The following is a 25422-nucleotide window of genomic DNA, read 5'->3' on the forward strand; positions in this document are numbered from 1 at the left end:
ATTATTATCTTGAAATCCTAGGGCGTGAGGGGACGTAACTATTGCTGTACTGACATTCGGATAAATATTGCCATATTGTACAAAAATGTGCTTACTTAAATATATGTTTACTTACCATAGGTTGCACATGTGCATTCCTCTTGGTTAAAATACTTTTGTAGCTTCGCGTACTAAGACGCCCTGACCGGGCATCAAAGGAAAGAGCACTGCCTATTGAGTTTTCATAGCTCGATTCATTCCTGATCTCCCTTTTCCATTTTCTATACTGGCCTAGATCTGCATTTTCTTCATTGAATTATCTATCTCCTACATCGCTCTTTTTGAACTATCATTTAGAGCTCTTTATTCTCCGCCCTTGTTTCCTGAATGCTCACTGATTACTTTCCAGATCCTTTTCTGCCACTGTGAGTCAACTCTCTTTCTGTATAACTATTTTAATACCTTAGCTGCCCACCTGTTATCGCCCCATTTCCTCAGGCATTCGTCAAATAGTATTTTACTCTGAGATTCCAATGCTTCGAAGGATGCCCAGCTTATATCCCTATGTACTGCCTTGTTTGTGGCATTGCCGTAGGCACCTAGTGCTAATCTTCCAACTGCTCTCTGATTTACGTCTAATCTCGACTGAACTTCTGCCCTTGACCGCATTCCCGAAAGTAAGCCCCGGCACCATTATTCCTTTCCAAATACCTCTCAGTACTTCATATTTGTTCTACCCCTATAATGTCCTATGTTTCATTATCCCGGCATCTCTTCGCCCTTTTGCCCTAAGGGACTGGTCGTGCTTTTTCGTGTACATCTGCTCTTCGTTTAGCCATACCCCGAAATATTTGTATGCGGCCACTCTGGGTGTTTCACGGCCTTGTATCGTAAGCACCTGATCAGTTGTATCGTTGAAAATCGTCACACCCGGCTTATTTCCGCTAAAACTGAAACCTAGAGAGACTCCTTCGTCTCCACAAGAATTAATCAGGGTTTGCAAATCTTCCTGGAAAATCTTCAGGGTTTGCAAATCTATCTATCCGCTAACAATACAATATCGTCCGCATACATTAAACCCGGTAGCCGTTGCTCAACCTTTCCGCCTAATCTATACGACAGATTATAACGTTTGTGGTTTTGTGGATTAACCTTTGTAATAACCTTTGTGGATTTGTGGTTTTGCCGTGGGCACCTAGTGCTGATCTTCCAAAAGCTCTTTGATTTACTTCTAATCTGGACTGAACTTCGGCACTTCGCACAAAACCGCATCCCCGGTAGTAAGGCCTACAGACGGCGGCGCCATCTGGAAGCGGCCAATAAAAGCTGTCACCATTATCGTCCGAAGAGTGTTTTTCGTTTTTCTAGTATTAGCTCTTAATTTATCTCTCCGACTGTTATACCTGTGCATTTTTGCAACTGCATCTGTTTCAGTGATTTTGTTGCAAGACAGTTGTGCGTTTATCGACAATTTCAATAAGTTTGCAACCTGAACGCAGTTTACGTGATTGACTACGCGTATCGCAACAATCCGTAAACTCCCGAAATTTGGCGCAATCAGATCGTCGTTTTTTAATACATGAGCCCTATGGGAAGTTTCGCAACTGCTATAATCAAAGAGTACTGGGAAATTAAATCGCCCGGAACTCCCATGAAAGCTTCGATAAGGCGGGAAATTGGCGTTCCACTAAGGCCAATGACGCTATCGACGTCTCAATTCAGGTGACTTATTGGATGCGCCACTAATCTCACTCAGATGTACGACTTGAGGCAGCGTTGATCAGCCGTGTCGGTTCTCCTGTCTATCTTACTCCGTTTTCTGGTCCAACTTATGCTCTCGGGCAGCTAGTTAAGTGAGACTTCACTTTTCCAAATGGAGCTTACATTATTAGCAAATATGTACTCACAACTGTATGTATTCTGACAAAGTGATGATGGCGATCTTGCGGTTCCGGAACAAGTCGACAAAAGATGACTTCCTCTTCTTTTTCTCCTGTGAACGAAATCGTGATGGCGTTTTATCGCGAAAGCGTTTTGGCAGTAAGCACTTAAAAAATTTGGCCAGATTAAGTAAACAGGAAGCTACAAATGTGAGGTATGGAAGTGAAACGATATGAAGGGTTGAATAAACTATTTGTTATGTCCCGCAAAGAGTCAAAAAAAAAACTACCAAGAACACAAGGGTAAATTTCCTTGGACTTTTACAACTTACGGAAAAAAAACGCATAAATCCACGCAAAATTATACCGAAAGCGCTGGGTTATCCACCTGTGTTGTTTTTATTACTCTTACCTAGAACTTATTATTTATTTTGTCGAGCAACAGGGCAAGGGTGACAGCGTTTTGGATTTTTTTTTTAATTTCTAAAGCGCGATCACCCTCGCCGCTGTGGCTCGACAAAACTTGGCTACACCGTGCCAAAATACATGCGCTTTCGAAAAGCATGCAGGCAAAGCAACCCCTCCGGTGTCCGTAACTAGTCGAAATTGACAAATTTTGTCGAGCCACAGTGGCGAGGATAGTCGAGTTTTGGAAATTTTAAAAGGGATGTGGATATTATTTACTGTGGGCTACACGCCTCTCAGTAATTAAGGAGCCTAACAGCAATAGTTAAAATTATAACTATTAAATATCAGTTAAACAGCCTGCTGGTTAGCACGTCTTAACTATATTCTGATGTACTATACCGCTGACAATGCTACGCCGAAAAAAAGAGCATTTCTAACTCAAAAATTTATTTTCAGATTCTGGGAAGTCTTCCGTGAAATCTGTGCATATAGGAGATGTCCCAGCGAAATGTAAACAAGTTATTAAAGAACACGGAGTGTACTAGCCGCATGAAATCGACGGGGGTTGTTTAGAGTCGCCTGCCCTAGTCTGTTGCGTTCTTCATTTCACAAAGATAATTAATTAGCTAAGCATAATTAGCTAAATTTTTAATTATTCACTTGAGGACAATGTGTCAATAAAGAGGTTGTAGATTGCTTCGAAAAACAACTGACTGAAACATTTGCACCAAGGTACCGTTTACGTAAAGTAGTTTTTTTACCGGTATTAAACTACAACCCGCACAATAAAAAATGGCCTGGCTTAGCTTATGGTTAAGCCTAGGATGCGAAGCATACCGCCGGCGGAGGCTGCGCGTCCGCAAGCGAGCGCACGAGTTGAGCCCCAGCTTTCACAGCTGTTGTGACGTCAGCGCCCCTAGCGGAAGGAGCGGGAGTTAGGCCGCCGGTGGAGGCTGGGCGTCCGCAAGCGAGCGCACGAGTTGAGCCCCAGCTTTCACAGCTGTTGTGACGTCATATCACGTGGTGCGCCGATGTAGGTCAAGTGGCAGCTACGCGGCCGCACGCGGCGCAGCAAGAAAGAGCTAGGTTGTGCGGCTAGTATGCTACGCATGAAAAAAGCTGCGTGACAGCGGTCCACGTCATTGTCCTCGGACGCGTCTTCGAGAACAAAATTCTATTTTAGCGCGCAGCTGTCAGGCGCCCGTTTCTACGTTTCGCGGTGTCGCTGTCGCCGTTGTAACCAGGAGGGGGTAAAGCGCAAGCTCCTCCCCTCCTTAGCAAGAAAGAAAACAAAAAATGGGCTGCCTTAGCTTATGGTTAAGCCTAGGATGCGAAGCATACCGCCGGCGGAGGCTGCGCGTCCGCAAGCGAGCGCACGAGTTGAGCCCCAGCTTTCACAGCTGTTGTGACGTCATATCACGTGGCGCGCCGATGTAGGTCAAGTGGTAGCTACGCGGTCGCGCGCGGCGCAGCAAGGAAGAGCTCGGTTGTGCGGCTAGTATGCTTCGCATAAAAAAAGCTTCTACGTGACAGCGGTCCACTTCATTGTCCTAAGACGCGTCTTCGAGAACAAAATTCTATTTTAGCGCGCAGCTCTCAGGCGCCCGTTTCTACGTTTCGCGGTGTCGCTGTCGCCGTTGTAACCAGGAGAGGGTAAAGCGCAAGCTCCTCCCCTCCTTAGCAAGAAACAAAACAAAAAATGGCCTGGCTTAGCTTACGGTTAAGCCTAGGATGCGAAGCATACCGCCGGCGGAGGCTGCGCGTCCGCAAGCGAGCGCATGAGTTGAGCCCCAGCTTTCACAGCTGTTATGACGTCAGCGCCCCTAGCGGAAGGAGCGGGAGTTAGGCCGCCGGTGGAGGCTGCGCGTCCGCAAGCGAGCGCACGAGTTGAGCCCCAGCTTTCACAGATGTTGTGACGTCATATCACGTGGTGCGCCGATGTAGGTCAAGTGGTAGCTACGCGGCCGCGCGCGGCGCAGCAAGGAAGAGCTCGGTTGTGCGGCTAGTATGCTTCGCATAAAAAAAAATTGCTGAGGCTCAGCTTGACTAAGCCTAGGGAATGCGAAGCATCCCACGGCGACGGCGCGAGGTGGAGGCCGGCTCTCTCATCCGATGTCACGTGGTGTGACGTCACGGTGTCACGTGACGTGACGGCTAGGGGTCCCACGGCGACGGTGCGAGGTGGAGGCCGGCTCTCTCATCCGATGTCACATGGTGTGACGTCACGGTGTCACGTGGTGTAACGTCACGGTGTCACGTGGTGTGACGGCTAGGGGTCCCACAGCGACGGCGCGAGGTGGAGGCCGGCTCTCTCATCCGATTTCACGTGGTGTGACGTCACGTTGTCACGTGGCGTGACGGCTAGGGGTCCCACGGCGACGGCGCGAGGTGGAGGCCGGCTCTCTCATCCGATGTCACGTGGTGTGACGTCACGGTGTAACGTGGTGTGACGTCACGGTGTCACGTGGTGTGACGTCACGGTGTCACGTGGTTTCACGGCTAGGGGTCCCGCGGCGACGGCGTGAGTGGTAGCTCTAGCAATATGCTTCGCATAAAAACAGCGCCGCGCGGACGGCTCTCGCCGGCGCGCGTCGTAAAACGGTGGAGAACGAACCCCTGGAGAGCAACTAGTCTTTTGTGTGTGGCTGCCCCCTCTCCCACCACTCGCCGACGCGGCGCGCGGGGGGAGTGCCGTCGATTGTTCTAGACTGTCCGAGTCGTTTCTACGCGATGTTGACGGAGAGGGCGCAGCCTTGCGTGTGCTAAGAGTTGCCATCCACCTCTTCGCTCGTGCGACGGCGGCGGCGCCACGACAGAAATTTCCAGATGCTCCTCGAAGCCACTCCCGGCCTATGACACATCAGGACGCGCCCAGCGCGAGAAGGAGGAGGCTGCACAGCCGACGCTGTGTAAGTGGACGCCTGCCTTGGCGCGAAGAACAGACAGACGTGGAGCGAGCATATATAAGAAGGACATTGACCGCCCGAGCCGCCGTTTAAGCTTCAGTGAACAAATTGTGTTTTGTTTGTTTGCCTCTCTCTCTTGTGGTAGTGCACGTTAAGTGCAATAATTCTTTTATTTTGTTATCTCTCTGAAGTGTAACTTTACTGTTAGTGGAGTGTTTCTTGAAGAAGGAGTATGTCTGAAAAATAAAAAAGCTGTCTGTAATTGTAGATACATACATGTCTTGCTCGCATTCATTGCCTCAGTCTACCGAAAAGCTGAAACAGCTGATGAGCTGTGCTGAAATTTTCATTAGGAAATAAAGTAATCGTCGACAATATTTTTTCTGAAGGGCTCTCCCCGATGAACCATTGCGTGCATTTTGGGGCAGAGATGTCAGCCAGCAGTTGGCCACGTGACCACTTTCTTTTAAGGCCAACAAATGAACGTACGTAAAGCGTACCTTCATGGAAACAGCACTGCTAGCTGATTTTCGAGACGATCTACAACTTTTCTCATAACACTTTGTTCCTCAAGTCGCTAATTAAAAAGCTAGCTAATCAGGTTTAACTAAATGATGACCTCTGAAGAACGAAAAATATACTGCAGACTAGGCCACGCGACTCTGAACAGCCCAAATATGTTTTCACTGGGCTAGGAGACTTCCAATTTTTGAAAGTAAGGGTTAGATTTAGCTGCTATACCTGGTACATGCGCATTTCCTGACGATGGCCGGATCCCGGCCGAAACGTACGAAATAAATCGCCGTTTTCTTTCGGGCGTCCATCCTGTTTAATATATATATATATGTGCACATTTCACCTAGTGCGGATAAAAGCAGCAGAAGAACGAAAGCAGCTGGCGCCACACTACCAATGTTGCCACTGACAAAACCGATATGCTCGCAATAAGTGGAATGAAACTGCCTTACAGATCGCGGAAATGCCAGAATTACACATAAAATTTAAAAAAATAAGCGAATGAAGAAGAAAATACCGACTATAAACAAGTGGCGCAGGTCATTTCCTGCCCAGTCGCACGATTTGTTGAAAAACAGGACAGAGACAGCGCATTGGATGAATTTCCGGAAGGTGTTGAGAAAGTGAATAAGGAGGTATCTGCTCCCGAGCAGCTAATTTTTTTGCTTGTTTGCTCCTTTATCTGCTTCAGGAGGATCGTCATAAAGCTTCCAGCTAATTGGCTGATATGCTATATATATTCGGTGACTAACATGTCTCTCGCACGCCGCGTGGTTTTTGATATTTGCCATTTTAGGGCTCAATGCGGTTGGTCGCACGACATCACTCGGCGTTAGGGGAAGCAAAAAAGGGAATACTGGCGTTCAAACTCGAAAGCAATCGTAGTGCAAAGGAACAACGAAGTGACGGTGTTGAAGCGAAAGCACACTTACCAGCTCCACCTTCTCCTTGGTTTCGAGCACTATTTTGGAAATGTCTTTAATCTTGATATTATTTTTTTCGGCAATTTTTATCAGCAGTCTTTCCGCCTGCTCGGACCTCTCCGCAATAAAGAGCCACCGCGGAGACTCGTCTAGGTAACTGAAAAGGAAGGCAGTGGGTATCAGTGCACCAATCGATTGCAAAGAAGCAATAAAAACGTAATTATCACTTGGCAGTTATGGCACTCACTGAAGGTAGCGCACGTGAGAGCGGTGGCTTTGTTTAACTGTGAAATCTATCAGCTGTACCGAAAAGCCACAAGGTACCGTGCCAGTGAAGAAGAGGTGGAAGGCCTTAAGCGCTCATAAATAAGGGTGTGCCACTTTATTCGAAAATTTCGAAGAGCGAACCGAATGTCCTTCTATTTCATTTGTCGAAGGAATCAAATAATGCATTTCCATGGTTATTAGAAATGAATCGAATATGTTATTGTTTTCGACTACTTTCAGAATAATTAGCATCAAGATCCCAATAATGCCCGCCGTATTTTTTGTCGCCGACTGTTGGGTCCACACAGACGCTCTGCACCGTGTTGCCGCGATCGATGTTTACTGGCTGATGCAGGATAGAGGGCCCAGCGCCGCGACGAAGTGCATTGTGGCAGCGTTCGTAGGGGTCGGCACGACCTCAGAGATTAGTCGACATGTCAGGAGGTTCCGAAAATCCTGCCTTGATGCCTGGTTTAGTTCATTGCGCGGGACGTTTCGCTCCTGTAATGGCACCACGGCTCACGAATACCAAACAGGGAGGCGGCGCCTTCAAGACCGATCTCTTTCTTTCAAAATAGCGGTTTCCAGACTCGGGGCGGTCGACCAACACGCGAACCACCTCAAGGCCATTCAGAGCAAAAGAGAGGGTGAAAACAGCGACAACGACGTTAGCGCGGAAAGTCCTTAGTTCTGGCCGCCTTCACAGACTGCAGCAGTTGCGAACGTAGCTGTTGCGCCAATTCTGTCTCAAGAGAGCCGCGCGATACGAAAATGTAGGCCTGCCATCGAAACCTGTATTTAGGTCGGAAGCGCAGCTGGCACTGAGGCATTCAAGCAGGCACAGATGGGAGCGGATCAAGAACTGCATGCGCAAAGTGCCAGTTGAAGCTCAAGAATGCAGTTGTGCATTACAATAAATCAATGCGCCGAAAGAGTTACGCACACAACTTGAAAATGCCATTTGAAACGATGCCAGCAACCCCTCACCATGGTGGCTGCTTCGAGGTTACAGGCACGTTCACTTCCGAGCAGACCCCGGTGACCGGCCGCGTAATGCAGATATCGCTAGGCGCACGCAAGCATAGTTGTGTCGTGTGGCTCGGAAAAATGACAGCCTCTAGCATGAGTCATAGTGGGTGTTGAGAAGAAGCCTCAGTGCCCGCTCACTGCGGAAGTTACTCACAAGGCAGTGATGAGCATGACGATGAGCGGCACACTGATGAGGAGCTGTATGTGGATCCAGTTGGTGACCAGGTAGGCTATTCCCGGCAGCACCATCAGGCCCAGCACCCAGCCGGTCTCCTGGACCATGGACACCATGGCGCGCTTGCCCGGCGCCACGCACTCGATGGCTGCAGCGGGGGTAAGTCATTAGCACGAAGTATACAACAACAACAAAAGAGGCGCGTTCTCCTTGCATGCAGGCGAGCGCAGCTCCCAGCCGACGGCATGCCCTCGGGCGAGTAAGCGACACTGGCTGATGGGTCCTAGGTAATGGCGTGTATTGGTGTGCCAGAACCAGAAGCTGAAGGGCTTTAGCTGTTTGTGTATCTATGGCTCAGGACCGCTGCGTGATCTGAGTGCGTAAATGAGGCAGCGAAAGTCTCGACAGGCTACACGACAGACCACTCCATAACTAAGCATAGCTTTCCTGGACATCCCTAACTGGCGTCATCTGTCGACCGCCAGTAGCGAATACGGCGAAACTCATGGCGAATATCTTTTACATTTGCGCGAATGATGTTGGTACTCATAGCCTAAGCTTCCTGAGTTCGACCGACTAGTTCTGAGTGCCATGGGAAATGAACAGGGTGTGCCAAGAATTCAGGATTCCCGCTGTAATTTTTGATGTTCAGCGCTTTGCAGCACGCGTGGCAGCCGCTCAAGCTATAAGTGTTTGTATAAATTTTGTGGGGTCGGTTGACATCTAATGAAATACTTTTTTCTCTTTATTCAGGGGCAAGCCGACGGTACGCTGTTGCAATGGCAAGGCAACATCACTCCACCGTATGTTGGCGTTCGTCCAAAGTGATTATCACACAAAGTGTCGCTCAGAAAGCATTCCTCGTGACGTAGCTTCTGACACAACGAGCAATGACGCATGTATCATGTATCCGGCGCACTTGAGGAGAGTTTAAAAGGTTGTCAGCCTCCTGACCTCTCAAATCATTCCTCTTCAGTGCAGCTGCTCATGTCACCACAGCGACAAAATGCGCTCCTGCCTCTTTCAATCTAGAAACGACCTAGAAGCATTCAAAGAGACTGTGGTGTAAGAACGGCGTCGTATGGGCATTAGTCAGTGGTTTCTGTGGAGTCGAACGCTGCGGCCAGGACCAATAATCTGTACTCCTTGCCCTACCTAGTGAATTAAAGGAAGTTGCTGATGACCATACAGGGTGTTTCACGTAACTTGAACCAAGGATTAAAAAAGTGGCGCATAGGAGCGGGGTGAAACCAGCGACATATTATTGCCTGTCACATGGCGCTCCTAAGAGTATTTTAAAAATTATGATTAATTGCATAATTACTAAGATTAATTAGGCAAAATTTCAAATAATCATTTTAGGCTCATGCGCGTTTCTTTAATCTGTAGAGGGGGTTAAAAAGAACCCGTCCAGTTTTTTGTAGCAACGTCTCTCCTACACGGCCCTTTTTCTCAGCATATGAAGAATACCAGCCCAATATAAAAAAAAAACACGTGACTGCGCTCATGCACTACCGTATTCGAGCGCTCCGAACCGCATTTTGAACAAACAAACGGGCACGATGATAGTGTACAAATGAGTGTCTGCCACAGAGTTCGGCGGGCTGCAAAATGATAAAAAAAACGGAGACTACCTTGAAATATGCAACTTAGCTGCTTTCCCTTCTTTTTTTGTCTGGTCGGAGCGATGTCTCAATATCAGCTCCGTCTGACTCAGCTGTCAGTTGCATGCCTATGACTTATCGTTAATCGCGCCGCACGGTTTCCATGTTCAGGGAGAATGTGCTGACGCACATTCAAGACAGCGCTGCGAGCGGCGTTGTCCGCTCACTAGAGACGGTGAGCGCCCAGACTTCGTTCATTCAGAACGCGCTTGGCAGGGCTACAATATGTTAGCGCAAGAGCGCAATCAAGTGTTTTAGAGCGCAGCTCTATGGCGCTCATTTCTGCGTTTCGAGGTCTTGCCGTCACCGTTCTAACCCGCGGTGGACACCTTAGTCGCGCTTTAAGCTGCGAAACCAATGTCAGCTTAAAAAGCAGAGGGCAAAACGGGCAAATTGGTTTTTGAAGAAAGCAAATGGCGCACTATCTGTCTCACACATCTGGGTGGACAACTGAACCAGACGGAAATCGCATAACTGCCCTCTTGGAACAGTGGACACCTCAATCGTGCTTTAAATACGTGGCGGTAGTGACAGATGTGTGCTGCAGGCATTGACAACGTTGTGCCAGAAACACGGCGCTGAAGCCGTAGGCCTTCGGCATTCGTTGTGTTCATTGGCATTGGCGTTGACCAAGTTTTACACTGCGATCTATTTAAGGAAAGGAAATGCGCATAACTGGCTCAGTGGGACCGTGGACGCCTGAATCGCGCTTATAGGTACGTGGGGTCATAAGAGAGAGATGTGGGCTGCAGGCATTGACAGCGTTGTGCCAGAAACGCAGCGCTTAAGCCATATGCCGTCGGCGTTCATTGTGTTCATTGGCGTTGGCGTTGACAACGTTTTACACTCCGGTCATTTTAAGGAAATCAAGTGCGCACAACTCTCTCCCTGGGTAAGTGGACGCCTTAATCGTGCTTATAGGTACGTGGGGCGATGAGAGAGAGAGAGAGATGTGGGCTAGCTGTATGCGTTAGTGCTGACAACGGTGAGTGAACTCTCGCTGTCAACCATTAACTGCCAATTGCCAGGGTGGCAGGGTGGGTGGCGACTTTAATGTCTATATAAAGGCCAATAAACAGGAATTCCTTGCCATTCATGAGGCAGAACATCCCGTTCCTCTCGCTCGCAACGCCTCCCACGGCTGTGACATCCTGGCGAAATATTTGCATAGACCTCTTCTTTGAGAACCAGGCATTGGTGCAGCAAGTCGAGCATATATTTATCTATTTCTCTGACCACGAAGCTTTCTTCATGACAATAAAGAACTGGTAGCGGATTGTTTCTTGAGGAAGAAATATGCGTGAAAAATAACAAGTTGTCTGTAATTGTACACACATGTCTTGCTCGAATTCTTTGCCTCAATCCATCGAAAAGCTGAAACAGCTGATGCGCTGCGCTCAAATTTCGCGTTAGGAAGCAACGTAATCGTCGGCAATTTTTGGTTTATATTTCGCGGGTTTCCTTTAAACGGTGGAAAAAAGAACCTCGTAGAAGATACGCTGCTACAAAAAAAAACTGAATTGGTTGTTTCCTAACCACCTCTACAACTTAATGAAACGCACGTGACGCCAAAGTGAATAATAAAATTTTTGTATATTTAATTTTAGCTAATTACCGAATTCGGAATTGAAAAGAAATTCTGAGGAGCACCATGAGACAGGAACCAACATATTGCTGGTTTCTCCCAGCTACGATGCGGCGCTTTATTTAAATCCTTGGTTCAAGCTACATGACACGCCCTGTATATATGACACGCTAGCCGGGTCTCGTTCGCATGGCAAAGAACGTTCGAATGCCAAGAGGCATGTAGTCTCCGCTGCAGCATCTGCATTGAAGGCAAGTGTGTGTTTTAATGGGATTCTGATGATAGAAGATAGTACTAAGCCGTTCGAAGGCAGTCCTTTCTTAATAAAAAGGTCGTGAGCGGCAAGCTGCCGCAGGCGCGCAGCCTTACCGAGTGTGTAGGCGATGTTGGTGAGTCCACCGTGACCCAGCGAGGCGAGGAAGCGGAATGCGTTGAAAAATGGGAAAGAGCCAGAGAACGCCGTGGCCACTCCCGACCCCAGAGAGAGAAGTGTCGTGGCGATGATGGCAGGCCGTCGGCCGCACCTGCGAATTCCAAGAGCCGGACAACGGCCAACGTTTCCATGGGCACACACTCGTGATGCTGTGGCGCAACATCAGCTGCAGAAGAGCGGCTGATTGGGCATGTTGGTGTTGATTTATGATTAGTATTCATTCATACTAGCGCTTCAGAACCAGGATATAGAACGATAGAGTCCACGGATATAACGGCACTCAACTTAGAAGTGAATTTTACTGAGGTGGTTTTATTGGTGTCTGGTGTGTGTAAAATTGACTTGCTTACTTCTAATTAAATTCAGTTGTGAGTTCAGTGCCATGTGTGTGTGTGAACCCTCTCTTTCTCTGCCCTCTGAGGCGCAGTTAGAAAAATTAAGAACATCAGCTGCGGCCGGCTTCTAACGCACCCAGGGAGCAGAAACGCAATGTCGGTCTCATCATCAATGCCATCATCATCACCCAGTTGGGCCCACTGAGCTGTGTACCTTGTCCCGCGACAGCCGGCCCCAGCAAATTTCGTAATGTCTCTGCCACTCAAGGATGCATTTCTGCTGCGTTGCAATCCACCATGTTGCCCAAAAGTGTCACTGCGTTTCTGCCGCCGTATTACATGTTCTGCCCAGTCTTATTTTCTCCTCTTTATTTCCTCTTACACACCACAGATTCGAGCTCATGTTTTTAGGCGCGCCACCCGCTTTATTGCTCTTCACAGTATTCCATTTTTTGGCTCTGTCTATAACACTCTTCTGAGGCCGAGTGGTCTTTCGGTATTGCCACTCCTGAAGTCTCCTTACATTCTCACTAAAATGTGACAGCGCCGTGAATGTACACGAGCTGTAGAGGTGGTCTGACGGCATACCGTCTGGTCAGGAATCATGGTTGATGAAGTTCACTGGTCACTCACAATGGTCGAAAGAACAATGACGCTTCGGGAGCGCTGTAGCTGTATAGGAGCGTTTTCAGTGATTTGGCATAGATCGGATACGGCAACATGCATCCGATCTGTGCCAAATCACTTAAAACGCTTTTTTTTTGGTTCCAGAATTATGCACTTCGGCATGAGAGAGTCATATATACATATGCTGGCCCATTGCGGCTGTTAATGCCAACAAGGCCTGGTGTTGGGGCCCATAGGTCCAGATTCGTGTGTTTGGTGGAGGCGGTAACCCAGACTGCCGAGGTGTCGCTTGCGCGTCGCTCGAAGTCCGGGCAAGTTAGGAAGAAGTAAAACCGCTTTGAAGTGCCCCAATGTGAACAATGGAGCCGCAGCGCACCCGAAACGTCCTTCTTTTTCCGACCATGGCCAGTACGCAGTGATCTTCATCAACGTGGTGTAAAGGAGCTGCCCGCGGCTTGGCTGCGGAGTATACGCATGCTGTCACAACTCCCGCAAAATACAGGCGTGAGCCATTCCCGAACAGTGGTTGCGAGTCATCTGGTTCAGAATGTCAGCCCCTAAACAGGCCTGACAAGATAACTAGTTGGACGAATTGCTTTCTGTATCTATAGCTAGAGCGCCACAGAAGAGGCAAAATAGGAGGACTCAATGCAGCGCCTACTCGCACCTCAAATCCTGATTATTGTCGGGACAGCCGGTGTAAATACCTCTCTGGAGGCCAGAACTGGAAAAAGACTGCCACCAATATATGCGACTGTTCGTTCGTTTTTAGCCACTTTTTGTGGCATCTGTAAGATTCTATGTCGTTTTTTCTGATTTTAGTTTCTGACTCTCCTTTTGCTTCTGTTGCTTGGGCCCTTTCAGGCTCGCTCGCTGTTGCTGTTTAAACCTTCTTGACACCGCCCCTTGGCCACAATGTTGTTCGCACGCATTTTTGCCCTTTCGTTTTTTTTTTATGCTGGCTATAGTGCTTTTTGATGTAATCATTTCATAAAGTTTTCTTCCCCCATTTTTTCATATTTCGCTTTTTCCGGTTCATGCTTGTGTCGGCCGCCCTTTGATGACTGTGCTTTAGGCTGTAATCTTTGGCCCCCTGACTATCACGTGTTTTTTTGGCATATATTGTGCTGGGCTTTCCTCGAAAATAAACAGTTGTTAATCAGCGCCCGTCCTGTTGTGAGTGTTTCGTCTCTTGTCTGCGTCTGTTTTCGCGCTGGTCATTTCGAAATTTTTCACATTGCAGTCAAACACAGCATGGTGGCCCTTGCACAAGTTCTTCGACGCCACTTTGACAGAGAGGCTTAATCAAAGAAAATGCAAAAAGCTGTGCTCTCAGAGAAGCAAGCAAAACAAATTTCATACAGCAATCATGCATGGTCGTAATTGGATGCTGCGTACGTTGTAGCGTTCAGGTACCGTAACATTTCTTGTCGTGCACATGTTATGCGTGCGAGAAAATGGTGTTGTTCTTTAGGTTGCAGCGGTGTATGCTCGGTGCCTTACCAGTCCGACATGTGAGAGAAGACGAAGTTGCCGACCATGAAGCCGAACATGAGTATAGACTGCGACATATCCAGCATCCATAGGTCCTCGCACACAACGTTCCACTGCACGAGAGAGGCAGAAAATGAATAACACACATCGTTAAGTTTGGTTAGAAAAGTGTGCAAAACATATGGTTTCAACTAATTTCTTGAATTCAGTCGAACAATATGATGACGAGAAACAACTCTACGCAAAACTTTGTCAACAACACAACCAGAAAGAAATAGAGATGGAGGAGTTTAGGGCAGACATGCGCTAACAGTGAATATAAGAAAGCAAAATGAACAGGGGTCGACGGGCAGCCGTAGTCCGCCAGCCAACGTTGGTAGCACAGTCCCAAGGGAAGTTTCACATTTTCAAACGAAGACAAGTCTTATTCCAGAAACGTTAGCGAGCGGACTCAGGCTCCCCTTGTTCATTTTGTCCAGCATTGCCAGGAATCCCTTCTTCCCGCCTACTCTGTTCGTGTGTATGGAAATCTCAAACGATAATGAACAATGAGCACGCGTTGTCGCATCGTTTTAAGAGGGTAGGGACCCAGTATGGCGTGAAGGATGTTTTTTCTGCTCCTAATAAGGTGGGTAATTTAGGGGCAGCAGTTCAGAGAAAGCAGGAAGGTGGCCAACGGAAGACGTTCTGCAAGGTGAACAATTGAATAAGTTCGTTAATTGCAAGATGGGCGTTGTATACCAAATTCCGTTATCATGTGGTCGTACTTACATATGTCAGGCAGGCCGTTGCATTAATAATAGACTTATGGAGCATGCCAATTCACTGCAGAAAAAAAAGACACGAACCTGCCAAGTCACTGCAGTGTGTGTAAATGCGTACCATTCTTCGACAACACGAACTGTTATTTTTTCACAGTGACAAGACTACGACAGAAGGCGCCGAAGCATTCCAAATCCCCATAAAATCGAATTGTTGAGTTAGCAAAACTTCTTTAACTTTGTCGGCGAAAGAAATCACATTGCTGCACAAAGGGTAGCTTGGAGGCAGGTGCAACACGTGCGATTATTGCGGCTTGTTGTAGTTTTTGTGTGAACTTTAATGTATGACTTCGAGCACGTGTGCCCAGTTTTGTATGTATATATTGACATTTTCCTTCAAATAAATTCCGCTGTTAGTATCAGCGCCGTGTTTGTCTCCTCCTCTTTCCGGTCCTGTTGTCCAGCGCTGTTCGAATTTTCTTGTCGACATGGAACACCAACTCGCCCAATCTGCAGTCCTCTTACTAAAGTATAAGATTAATTCTATCATAATCGCTTAATTAAAGAATTGAACCACTATGACATTACAGTTGCCACTCTACCTGAATCCAAGTAAACGATTTGTTTTCGATAACAGCGTTTGTCAGCTACTGAGGTGGTGAATTGCGGCGTTCCGCAGGGTAGCATTTTAGGTACCTCTCTATTCCTACTGAATATAGCTTGCTTATTTTCAGTTTCCATTTCGGTCAATCTTTCTTTGCCAGTGATCCAACAATGCCTTCCGCAGGCAAGAATGGAAAAGGAATAAAATGTGGAAAGAAATTTTAGAAGCAGTTAATTGATATCAGGCTAACTATTTAAAAGTCAGCCCAACTAAAAGAGAAGGCGCAGTCTTTAATGCTCAAAAAAAATAAAAAAATATGCGTGATTGAGAGTTTTACTTTGTGTAAGCAAAATTGAAGCCGTATCTAGTATAAATTGGCCAAATGTCATTTTCTCTGAGATTTAAATTGGGACACGCCGACTGATGGTGTTCGAAACAAAATGAAGAAAGCAAAAGGAATCATAGGTCACAACAGGCTACTAACTAAAATTAAACTCCTAATATACAATCCCTTTCTACTTTCATTCCTCGCATATTGTTGTTATTAATTGGGGCACCACTACCAACAAAACATCGACAATAATCCTTGCGCAAAGCGAGAACTAAGATTAATAACTAATGTGCCATGGTTCTCATACACCGAAAATATTACTAAGCCTAAGCCATTGTGTATAAGCCTAAGCCATCGTATGCCTTTCGGCTATTATGCATGCATGAGAAAACTGTATCTTGTAGCAACACTTCTTTTCTCCAAATACTTCATATGATCCGCTATGCTACTTATTGTGACGTATGACCTTATGTTTCTTGGTTGTTACTATTTTCCCCACTAAATATTATACTCAATCAATATCCTACAAATTAACGGTACACCTTAATGCCCTAATGCCATAATGAAAAATGATGACTTCTTACTTACACTTGCTAGGTTAGAGCAAAGCAGAACTGTGTATGATACCCGCGCAGCAGAGCCTTGGAATATTAAGAAATGCCGTACAAACTATGGCAAACAAATGTTGCAGCATACCTTACCGACACTTCTGAACCAGTTGTACTGCCACAAGAATCTTGATGTCTCCAATATTTCTCTGAAAGAATTGCCCCAAATATTCGTGTAGTTCTTTTTTTTCTTGCTATTACCATTTTGAGTGCACCTGTCAGTTCTGCTGTCCTTTATTTTCTCCTCCCTGTGTTTGCCTTTATAGTCTCTTTGACCTAATATAGTTCTTTTTTCTTTTACAAGCAGAATGTACTGCTTACTGAACGTACATGTGTCATTCTATGTACAGAACATACGAGTATTTTCTTACTATTTGTTTGATGTCCTATTCCGCCGCCGTCAATGCTGCACTGTAAGAGGAAGCCAGGACCTCTCAAGCTGTCTATACAGCTTTTTCCCTGGCTGTCCTCGCAACACCTAGTTGCGGAAATAAACCTTCAAACCTTCAAACCCTCGAAGACAAGAATGCGAAGCTCGAAAACACTTCCAGGAAATCCATAGCTTCATTTTTTTTTATTCTCTTGAACAGTGTATTCAACTCTGACATCATGATCATATGTAATACGGGAGTAATTACTCAAAAATATCTTCTGGCGGGCTAGTTGGTTTGAATCATTCATAATTAAAACTGCGCGGACGTTCAGAGGAGATAAGCGCACGTGTTTTAAATGTTACGGATGGGTTTGAGGGTGTGTTGATAGTATCCACAGAGGGTATAAAAAGACTGCGGCAATCTTTTCTAATAAAAGTTGAAAGTCTGCGCTTGTGTGTGTTGCTGTTTTCTTCCTCGTGTCCTTGTTTTTGTTCGCGCAGTTTTAATTATGAGTAATTACTCATTTGCAACTACCCAAGCGTAGCTATACGGTTACAAAGGAAAGCTATGCAGCTTTCATTGTGACTTCGTAGCGTGGAAGCTGTATAGCTTTTCTTTGCAGCAGTATGGCTTAGCCTGGGTGGATGTAAATGAGTGATTAAACGCTTATTACAAATCTACTGCTCCTTGGGGGATTCTCTTAACAATATTTTACCAACACTGTTCCCGCTTCGAGTTATTAATCAATTCGCTCTCGCCGTACCATACGCTAGCCATTCCGGTTAGCTCAGTTGGTAGAGCGACTGCTCTGGTGAAGAGATGGTCCCGGGTTCAAACACTGGACCAGCACTAAGTTTTCTTTAACTACGAAGTTTCTGCGCAAGCTTTATAGCTCTCCTTTGTAGCCGTATGGCTGCGCTTAGGTGGGTGCCAATAAGAAATTACTCCTTGATTACAAATCGACACCATTTTGGCAGGGTCGGTTTGACCATCATAGTAATATGTACAGCTTTTGAATTTGTGTTCAGTATTGAATTTTGTATGTGTGTCTCGCTCCTGTGTTCTCGCGCTGTGCTTGCTGCCAAAACTGTGCACAATAGGCCTCAAAGCTGCATATCGCCGCTTTTTCCGCTGTTTACCCACTCAAGGATGTATGCTGCGAGAGAAATTAAGGATTCTTCAATTATTTTTACTGGTATGCTCCTGTATGATGTACAGTGTTGAACGCCCCAAAGAGCCATATGAGGCGATGGCCCGTTTCAAATGTCTGTAGAGGTTTGAATTGGTCAGCAAATAGGAATATGGCACATTTGGTTTTCTTTTGCATTTTTACCGTACCAAAGCACGTCAGGCTACGAGGAACGCCATAGTGGAAGGCTCCGGATAACTTCTACCACCTGGGATTCTTTAACATGCACCAACGTCGCACAGCGCACCAGCGAGTTCGTTTCCACCCGCGGCTGCCGTATTTCGATGGCGGTGAAATGCTACAGACCCGTGTACTGTGCAATGTCAGTACGCAATAAAGAATCCTAACTGGTCGAAATTATCCGGAGCTTTTCGCTACGGAGTCCCTGGTAGCCTGAGTTGCTTTGTGCCGGCTGAAAGGCGCCGGCTGAAAAGTGCACAAAGGAGAAAAAGAGATCAGATCGAGACGGTCATGTGCGAAAATTTCTCGGCTAGCAGGGAGTAACAAGAGCTGCAGTTTGCGGGAATAGTCCTAACTTAGCTGCCTGCTGTCACTTGAAAGGAGAGGGTTATGCAGACAGCACTAGCGTGAACTTGTGTCATTTTGGTGAAAACTCTTTCAAATGCGAAAGCACGCATTTGTGACCACATACCGCCAAAAATATGGAGGTTACCAGTCGCATTGGGGAAGCAGTAAGCCGTCGGCAAAATGATTGGCGTGTTTGAGGCTGCGTTGCTGAGTGGTTAAGTGGAGGTGAAGTGATTACATTTATTAAAGTCCTTGCAATCACACTTCACTTCGGGCTTCATTTATTAAAGTCCTTGCAATCACACTTCACTTCGGGCTTCACAAAGGTGGAAATTAATTTCGTGGGCAAAATACTAATTTCACCGCCACACAGCATAATTTCACCGCCACACAATATAATCAGAGAGGGCTCCTGCACCCCCGCGTGATAGTGACTCCCGGACGAATACTCAGCGATCAGAAGTCACGTTGACGCAAACGAGTATAGAGGCACAAGCAATACCTCGCTGGAAACTGTCCTCTCGTGGAAGCTGTCATCAAACTCCCAGCTCGAGCAAGGAACGGAGGTAGTGTGCGTCGAAGAATGATTGGACGACCAGGAGTCACTCGTGAGGTCGGCCAGGGCGATGCGGCGCGCCAGTTCGTCCCAGCCGTGCATGTGGCACCTGCTGGGGGCCACTGCACCCGCTTCGCTGGTCTCCAGGGGCAGCGCGAAGTTCCTCCATTGCCGAGTGGTCCAGTTGTGCAGGTGCGCAGGCTTTTCACACCAGTGGTCCTGCGGTTAACACAGGTGCATTGAACGGAATAAATAATTGCAGCGGAGGAAAGGTTGAAATGAAGATAATGCCCACCAGAGGCGGAAGTAGCTAACGAATGCGGGCCTGGCCGAATGTGCGTGCCTTGTAGCAGAACTCGCGCGCAGCCGACTCAGCAGCAGAGGATGTGAGCTCTCGTTGTGCGTCCAATGTGCGACCATTAAGCTATGCTCGCTCATGTGGCGTCAAAGTGACTATGAAACGACGTTAGATGTTCCATTCCTCGTACCAGCACTTCATTTACACCGAAGATATCGCCGACTAGCTACGACACTCCTTCTCCCCTCTATCATCACACACACTCTGACACGCCGGAAAAAAATAAAGAAAACAAACTGAATGCGTCACGCCTCGACTCCAGGTTTGTTTACTGCCGGAAAACCACGATGAGTGGCTCTTGAGCAATGGACAGTAAATGCGGCAGTGGAAATTCTAAACCGTGCACGCGTACCGACGAGGAGCTCGGGCACTGGCAGGAACAGGAAGTGTACTCGTATCGCCATGGTTGCTGAGAGAGACAGCGTTCGGCTACATGGAGGAAGTAAAGCTCACAAGAGGCCCTCGCTAATAGAACTGCACGACAAAAAGTGTGCCGGAAGTTACGTCCTTGCCCAAGGTCTACTGGGAGCCCACGGCCGATGGCGCAGCAAATAGTAATGTTAGGCACAGCGGCATCGTATCTTCCACAGTCTGGCATGCATACAGAAACGCGCTAAGGCGGCGGACAGCTAGCGAGAGAGAGCCCTCACGTTCGGCTTAAAAAAATTTGACGTAATAGCCTCTCCTGAATTCTTCCTTTCTCCCATGGTCTGGCTTTCTGTCGCCCACGACATCAGCGGTACTTGTCATGACAGCAAGAAATAGTTTCAAAAGCCGTCACTACGCGATGACCTATGGGCTGTTGTGTAAGGGCAGCCATTTAAATGTGACTTATTGACCAAGCGAATCCACTCCAGCCTGCGTTTCGGGACTAAATGGCCTCGCGCGATCTCGACCATGAAGAGGAAATGAGCAGTGAGCAACGGCAGCACAAGAACACTGTTTACACCGTGCATTCGGGCTGCTCTGTTCCTTTTTGTTCGCGCCACGGCCGAGACGTGACTCCAGCGGAAAGAACGCGACCGGCACCCTGGTCTCTTCCCGGAAGCTCGGATCCAACCACCGAACAGCTGCGCCGCTTGCGTGGCTCATAAACAAACCCGCGTCAAGCTGCCCTTCGACCCCATGGGCGGTCCTCCTGGTCCTCACCCACGACTACGTAACGTGACGTGAAAACATAGGGACAATGTGTGGGGACCTGGGGAACTTTTACTCTACTTATATGGAGCACCACCATGTATCAGCTCTCTCTTCACCACAACCCGCAATATGTAACCTTTTTTTATATAAAGCTATTCGCATTACCGCAACTTCGCATCTCTGTTGACTAGGGCCCGACACCACGGCGGAGGCGCCGATGTCGCTAACCCAGTCCCAACAGGGCCCAAAAACCGGAGTTTTTAAAAGTCAAGAGTAAGTCGCAGGGTGCTTTTCAAGACGCTCACACTTTTTGCGAATGCTCAAAAAACAATCTTTCTGCGCAGTGAACGCACATTTACTTGTTATCTTTAGAACCACTGCATGGTACGTTTAAGGAGAAATGTTGCTGATTTCTGGCGCAAACAAGCAGGAGCCTCAATCTTCGCTGCAAGTGTCCTGTTTTGTCAAGCGTGCCATTTATTGAGCATACATACCATGTGCCGCAGCCACTGTTCACAAGGCCGTCAATCTTATAATTTAGTGCATTCCCCGCATAACCAGACTCTCCGCACTGACGCATGTATGTTCCATGGCATTGAAATAATGTTGCGAACGCTATACCCCTTCACTCGATATTTTGTCTTTGTATTGTTAATCGTCACGGAGCCTGCACTCCAATAACCTAAGCTAAAATCACTTTCCACGCGTGTCTTAGCGATCATAATGTGCATTCATTTTCGCGTCGCAGTGGTTCTGGCATGGCCCTTTATTTGCTAACCACGTCACCACAATAGCGAAAAATCTCACTCATGCATAGCCTCATACTGACGCCCGTACCAGATATCTGTTTAGAGAATAGCTAACTCCTGGCCAACACAAAGATGCCGGGAGAAACTAGCCAATCAATCGGCTACACGCGTTAAAGGAGGTCGAACTGAAAACTGGAAGAAATGACATGGTCTCGCACTCAAAGAGCGCGCAAAACACCAAACACTGCATGGCCGGAAATGCGAATATTGTTTGGATGTCATGCACGAATTCGTTTGTAATTGCATGACGATCGTTTGTGAAAACAATTGGCGCAATTGTTTTGTTTTTAAATGACTGCCACAGCCTGTGTGTGGTGTGTGATTCAAACATCGGACATACACAACTCTCCAGGAGGACACAGGGGCGCAATAAAAGACACGGACAGAGAAGTAGACAGGGACGAGCGCTTCTCTCTACTTCTCTGTCTGCGTCTTTTATTGCGCCCCTGTGTCCTCCTGAAAAGTTATGAACCAACACGCCCAAATACAAGTACTTCTGAATACACAACTCTCTGGCTTTTATTTTCGAGGGCACTCGATGACGCTTTTATCTACGCGTGGTAACCCCATATGCGTGAATGTTCATGATCGTCCCTTGTAAACATGCTCGTTATAAGAAATTTTTTCCACGTGGTCACCAGGACAGCCTTTTTGTATTCGGAACAAGCCCCACCTACAAATCCAGCTCTCCTAAATATTAAAAACCCTTGATACTGAAAGTAGGGACACTCTCCTTCACTCCCGCGCTTTCCTCCTCGCCGCCTGTGCGCTCTGCACACGGCACGCTTCGAAGGCGCTCGCTAGCCCGATGTGTTCGCTGGCACATTAGAGCGCGCCTAGGTTTGCGCTGTTTACCACGCTCCTATTATTATACACAACCGCTAGCAGGCGATTTGACAGAACCACCAGAAAGTGATGCGACATGGTTGCCTCGATCACGAGCCACATTTATCACCTTCTCGCTTGAGCAATGAAAGCTCTAAACGTGAGCGCTCGCCGCATGAACAATCATAGCGCACTGCGTCCTCCTCGACACAGCATAGTTTTTATTGGCATAATATTTGCGTTATTGTTGCTTATTCTTCAACAATCTTCACCACACTGACACTCCACAGGATGCATATTTCACCTAGCCCTGCGTTTCCGTGAAAACAGTGTTGTTTTGACGCTGTTCTTTTTCAATCGAGCGAGGTAAAGATGTTTCAAGAGTGGAGTAAAAATTTGTGCTCTTCTGTTGTTCTTCGTTCTTTCCTTCTCTCTTCTCCTTCGCTCATTGTTGCTTGTTGTTTCTTCTTTTTTCTTAGTAGGTCTCGTTTCCCTGCTTCGCCCAATGAACCTCTCGAATTGGCTGGATTAACTGAGAACACTAATTTAATTAACACTTGATTACAACAAAAAGGTACAGCAAAGCTAGAACGATGACAGCAGCATAGAAAAGAATAACTGAGCGGGGCCGCTCCTAGACTTAGGACAGCCCGTCGTCCTAAGCGAGCATGCGGGAGGAAGTCCGTCTCCTACCGAGCTCCGAGCTCAACTGCCGCCCGCTCAGAGCTCGCGGCCGTCACTGGATTTCTTCCACAGAAACAATTATTCGTTTAGCGCTCCCATATTCCCAAGGACACTTTCCCCCGGTTTCGGGGAATGCATGTACCGCGTACGGGGCTGTGATGCTAGCGCGTCTGGGCCCTGGACCGCAATGTTAGGAAACCCATTCCCGCGGAAAAGCGCAAATTTACGACAAGGGGCTCCGACGTCCGGTAAAGAAAGCAACACAAACCCCAGGCACCTAACAGACGCGCGGGGTGTGGTTTGCCGAAGGCGTCCGGAGCCCCGTGCGCTAAATGATGCGCGAAGCGGCGCCGTCTACGGAGACACACGGCGCTTCCCATGTCAATGCCAGAACAAGACCCGACGAAAGCAATAGTACACTCAGGTTCACTTCACGCCAAGTGTGAGTTCACCCACGGAAACAAATATGGTGAACGCGCGAGCCGTCTCGCCTAAGGAGTCTGGGCCCCGCTCCTTACAACAAACAAAAGAAAAACAAAAGTTCCGCCCCCGAAGGCGCACGGCGTCCCGGCGCCGAGGCTCGGGGGTGCCGCTGTGCGAAACACAACATCCGAATAGCATACAAAACACAAACAAAATTTCTCCCCTCGCCCGGGACGCCTGGCGTCCCGGCGAAGCGGCTCGGGATGCAACTGTATAAAAAACACAAGCAAAAGAAACGCGTATAAGCGGGTGCGCGCGACGACCTTACAAGTGAGGTCTCAGAAGGCCGACAGTGGCTGTGAAAATGTCGGCACATTTTCTTTAATGCGCGCACACATTTTAAGGCGCAAACCTTTAATTGCTCATGCTCGCGGTGTCCGTCCTTGCGCTGGAATCGTGGCAACTGTGGCCTCTCCTCCGCGCAGCGGCGCAACTTCCTCCGTAATTTCCTTTCTTCTACTTCATTTTCTTCACTACGAGCCCTCTTTCTCTTTCTTCTTTCACTCCCACTTCCTCCCTTCCTCTGCAAACGGATGACGGGCGTCCACCGAGAGATGCGAGACAGTTACTGCGCAATCTGCTTTCCTCAAATAGAATTTTCATTTTCTTCACTACGGCCCCTCTTTGTCCTTCTTCTTTCACTCCCACTGCCTCCCTTCCTGTACGGTGCAGTTCGGGTGTCCACCGCGACGGTTGCTAGGCAAAGGCTCTTGCAGCCGCAACAACAACACAAAAGCGCGATTGAGGCGTCCGCTGACCTAGGGAGGCAGTTATGAGCGCTTCCTTTCCTTCAAATGATTGGAGTGTAAAACGCCAACGCCAACGCCAATGAACACAATGAACGCCGAAAGACAACGGCGACGCCGCGAAACGGGCGCCAAAGAGCTTGCTCTAAAACACTGCAATCGAAATAGAGACCGCAGTCACCAAAGACAATAAAAACCGCACATGCGGGAAGCCCGCCACGCGCCAGGCGGTTCGGGCAAGCGGCAGTGGGTTGACCACAAGGCTTTCGCCAAGCACACTTTAGAATTTCCAAAGTGTCTTCGGTAATTTTTTTTTTTTTGCAGGTTTCAGACCGAAAATTCTCAGCCTGGCTCCTCGGAGTTACGCACAGGCCGTGGCTTTATTGCGTGGTGAATGCAAATTTCACGGCTGCTTGAATAAGAATATTCTGTTTTCTAGTTTTTTTTTTCATTTATTTTATTGACTAGTGCAGAAGTGAGCCTGGCCAAGGGTTCGGCTTAATATTTTTATACGATTGCTTGTGTCAACGGAAGGCTTGCTTAAGTGGTGGAAAGATGGTATTCTCTCGATGACTCATCTACGCGAATCCCTCGAATGCATTTCAGGAGTGCTTCAGATGCCCGTCCTGAGTCGAATATTCAGCACTGTAAAGCGCGATCAGAAATGATGTATGCGCTCTGTGACTGGGGGAGCCTCATGGAAACGATTCGTATTATCTTATAAGCTACGGAGCTAAAGAATCTGATGTTATTTTGAAAACATCATTCAGTGCAGTATATCAAAAATTTTGCCTGCGACAGCTCTAAGCTCGCCCTAAAAGGCACCTTTTCTGGACTCGCTCTCCAGGCGGCGTTGGATCTCGAAATCACGGTAGAGTTGCGCGAAGTCGCGACGGTTGAACGAACTTCTTGAGCGCTCTAAAGATTAACATCCCCTATTATCCCTAGACAGACGATGGTATAACTCCGTTAAAACTACCACACTGTATCTCTGCAGCATACGGGATAGATACTGCCGTGTACGCTACGCAAATCAACATGTTTTCAGTTTTGCGCCACACTGGAAGCCCGCGAATTTACTAGCAAAACAAAAAAAAGCGTTCGCGATGCAAACGTTTTTCGCGGAAACTCACACTGAGGTCCATAAATTAAAGTGGCTATTACAGGCGTAATCCGCACGCCAACAGTCGCGAATAGAACACAGA

The 25422-nt window shown here is 47.6% G+C and overlaps 1 protein-coding gene across 6 annotated transcripts in view; it reads right to left on the bottom strand.

Annotated features, from left to right (window-relative positions):
* LOC149326314 (solute carrier family 22 member 4-like) overlaps window positions 1-25422 on the bottom strand; it is a 136815-nt gene that overhangs the window by 27882 nt on the left and 83511 nt on the right. For 5 of the 6 annotated variants that reach the window (XR_016286120.1, XM_089562781.1, XM_089562784.1 and 2 more), the window contains exons 3-8: window positions 19119-19391; window positions 14231-14334; window positions 11702-11856; window positions 8063-8231; window positions 6622-6769; window positions 1887-1972 (exon numbers count right to left, since the gene is read on the bottom strand). Coding sequence is in view for 5 of the 6 variants with exons in the window: in XM_089562781.1 (XP_089418907.1) it covers window positions 1887-1972; window positions 6622-6769; window positions 8063-8231; window positions 11702-11856; window positions 14231-14334; window positions 19119-19391 (935 nt within the window). In the remaining variant the exon portion in view is untranslated. The remainder of the gene's footprint in view (window positions 1-1886; window positions 1973-6621; window positions 6770-8062; window positions 8232-11701; window positions 11857-14230; window positions 14335-19118; window positions 19392-25422) is intronic. The other variant, XM_089562783.1, reaches the window with a different exon arrangement.

This window comes from Amblyomma mixtum, chromosome 10 (assembly GCF_055824585.1).
Source record: "Amblyomma mixtum isolate Tamu chromosome 10, ASM5582458v1, whole genome shotgun sequence".
Lineage (NCBI taxonomy): Eukaryota > Metazoa > Arthropoda > Arachnida > Ixodida > Ixodidae > Amblyomma > Amblyomma mixtum.